We start from the raw sequence: 2,307 nt of genomic DNA on the forward strand, positions 1-2,307 counted from the left end.
TAGACACTTTGGCTCGCTTGTGCGGGGCTTGGTCTTCTTCAGTGATGTCTTCATTCTCCTCCTCTTGAGGAAGAGCTACCCCCTTGCCTTTCGGTTCCTTTGACCTTTTGGAGTGGGCTGACCTTCTACCACCAGCATCCACACTCTCAGCAATGGCGACTTGCTTGCCTTCTCTCTTCTTTGCAGCCAATACTTGCTGCCTAGAAGTTCCTCCCGGCGTAGATACTGAGGATAGAGACTTCCCATGTCTAGCAGTCTCTTGCCTTACAAGCTCTTGTTTCTCAGCTTCCATTTTATGTTGGTCCTTTCTACCCATTTGTACCTGAAAATTTCAAACTTTGGAAAAAGATAAGCAAATGGGAGAAGGAAATTTGACAATGCAAATGTGAATTCAATTCATAATGATTCAGTTGTAACAAAACTATCACATTGCACACAAAATGTGATCATAAGCAAAGAGTGAGGCTTTTAAGCAAAATTTTTAGCATCATCAAATGAGTTCTTCAATTAGTAAGTTCTCTAATTAAGTTCTCAAACACCCTAACCAACCAAACCAAACCAAAATCATATGGGAATAAAGCAATTTCGAAAAATCCCCAAATCTCATGAACCCTAATTTCTCAAAGTTCAAATTCAACTCAATTTCACCATAGAATCAACAACCCAACATGATATATAAGCTTTCCCTAGTCTATTTCACATGTATCAACCAAGAGTATGATCAAATATCAAGTTCAGATTTCTAAGGTTCATGTGACCTACGAAATTGAAATTTAGGATACAATACCTTGTTTTGGATGAAATATGAAACAAGAGAATAGACTACAGGGGCGAAAGCTTGGATTTAGGAAGAAGAATGAGTTGATTTGGTGAAGAATTGAGTGAGTTATGGGATGATTTGGCTAGGGAGGTTCTGATGTTTGTGAAAGAGGAATGAGGGAAATGGGAGAGAGAGACGCGGGGTAGGGTAGTTTTAGGGGTGAAACGGGTCGGGTTTAGGGTTAGAAACCATACCTGAGCGGGTTAGACCCGAGTGACGCGGGTAGAAGGAAACACCGTGACCCACGTTGCGCTCCCCGCGTGACAATGTCTTCGATCGTGTTCGTTGTGCGAGCGGGTAGGGCAACCCGCGTGACTCCACCCCGCGTCAAGCTATCGACAAAGCGACGCGGCTAAGGCAACCTGCATGGGCTAACCCGCGTCGGGACGTCGTCTCCGACCAAATTCGTACGAGCGGGTGAAGGAACCCGCGTCGTTCCAACCCGCGCTGAGCCATCGAGGAAGCTACGCGGGTAAGTAACCCGCGTGACGCCTACCCGCGTGGGATCTCTATACCCGACCAAGTTCGTGCGAGCGGGTAGAGGAACCTGCGTGGCTTCAACCCGCGTTTCATATATATATATATATATATATTTTTTAGTATGTACAAGGATGGACATGAGACTTCCTCCCAAGTGAGCTTGTTTTAAGTCACTAGCTTGACTTTGCTTCCTTTTGGCTAGGCGGTGATGGGGTCGAAGAGTGAAACTGAGATTCTTTTCTCCTCTATTGTGGTCCCCATGGAGAGCTTAAGCTTTTGTCCATTGACTGTAAAATCTCCACCATTCTTATCCCATAACACAATTGCCCCAGATGGCCTAACCTCCTTGATCTTGAAAGGACCGGACCATCTTGATTTGAGTTTCCCTGGAAACAACTTCAGTCTAGAGTTGTAGAGAAGCACTTGATCTCCAGCACTGAACTCTCTCTTCAAGATCTTCTTGTCATGAAAAGCTTTGGTTTTCTCCTTGTAAATCTTTGAGTTCTCAAAAGCATCCAGTCTAATCTCATCAAGCTCATTGAGTTGGAGAAATCTCTTCTCCTTGGCACTCTTGATATCAAAGTTCAGTAACTTAACAGCCCATAATGCCTTGTATTCAAGTTCAACTGGTAGATGACAAGCCTTTCCATACACAAGGTTGAAAGGTGTGGTTCCTAAAGGGGTTTTGTAAGCTGTCCTATAAGCCCAAATTGCATCATCTAGCTTGATAGACCAGTCTTTCCTTGTAGTCCCCACAATTTTCTCCAAAATAAACTTTATTTCTCTGTTGGAGATCTCAACTTGACCACTTGTCTGAGGATGGTAGGGAGTTGCAACCTTATGCTTCACCCCATTCTTCTTGAGAAGCCTTTCAATCAGTTTGTTGATGAAGTAGGAGCCTCCATCACTGATGACAACTCTTGGAACTCCAAACCTTGGAAAGATGGTGCTTTTGAACATTTCACCACTCTAGCATCATTGGTAGGACTCGCTACAGCTTCTACCCA

At 44.1% G+C, this 2,307-nt stretch overlaps 1 protein-coding gene across 1 annotated transcript in view; it reads right to left on the reverse strand.

The window, feature by feature from the left end:
- Positions 1 to 1,498: 1,498 nt before the first annotated feature.
- The window catches only part of LOC106344493, a 1,638-nt gene continuing 829 nt past the window's right edge, over positions 1,499 to 2,307 (reverse strand). Inside the window, exon 2 of the mRNA XM_013783862.1 lies at positions 1,499 to 2,234. Within this exon, the coding sequence (XP_013639316.1) occupies positions 1,499 to 2,234 (736 nt within the window). The remainder of the gene's footprint in view (positions 2,235 to 2,307) is intronic.

This window comes from Brassica oleracea, chromosome C5 (genome assembly GCF_000695525.1).
Source record: "Brassica oleracea var. oleracea cultivar TO1000 chromosome C5, BOL, whole genome shotgun sequence".
Lineage (NCBI taxonomy): Eukaryota > Viridiplantae > Streptophyta > Magnoliopsida > Brassicales > Brassicaceae > Brassica > Brassica oleracea.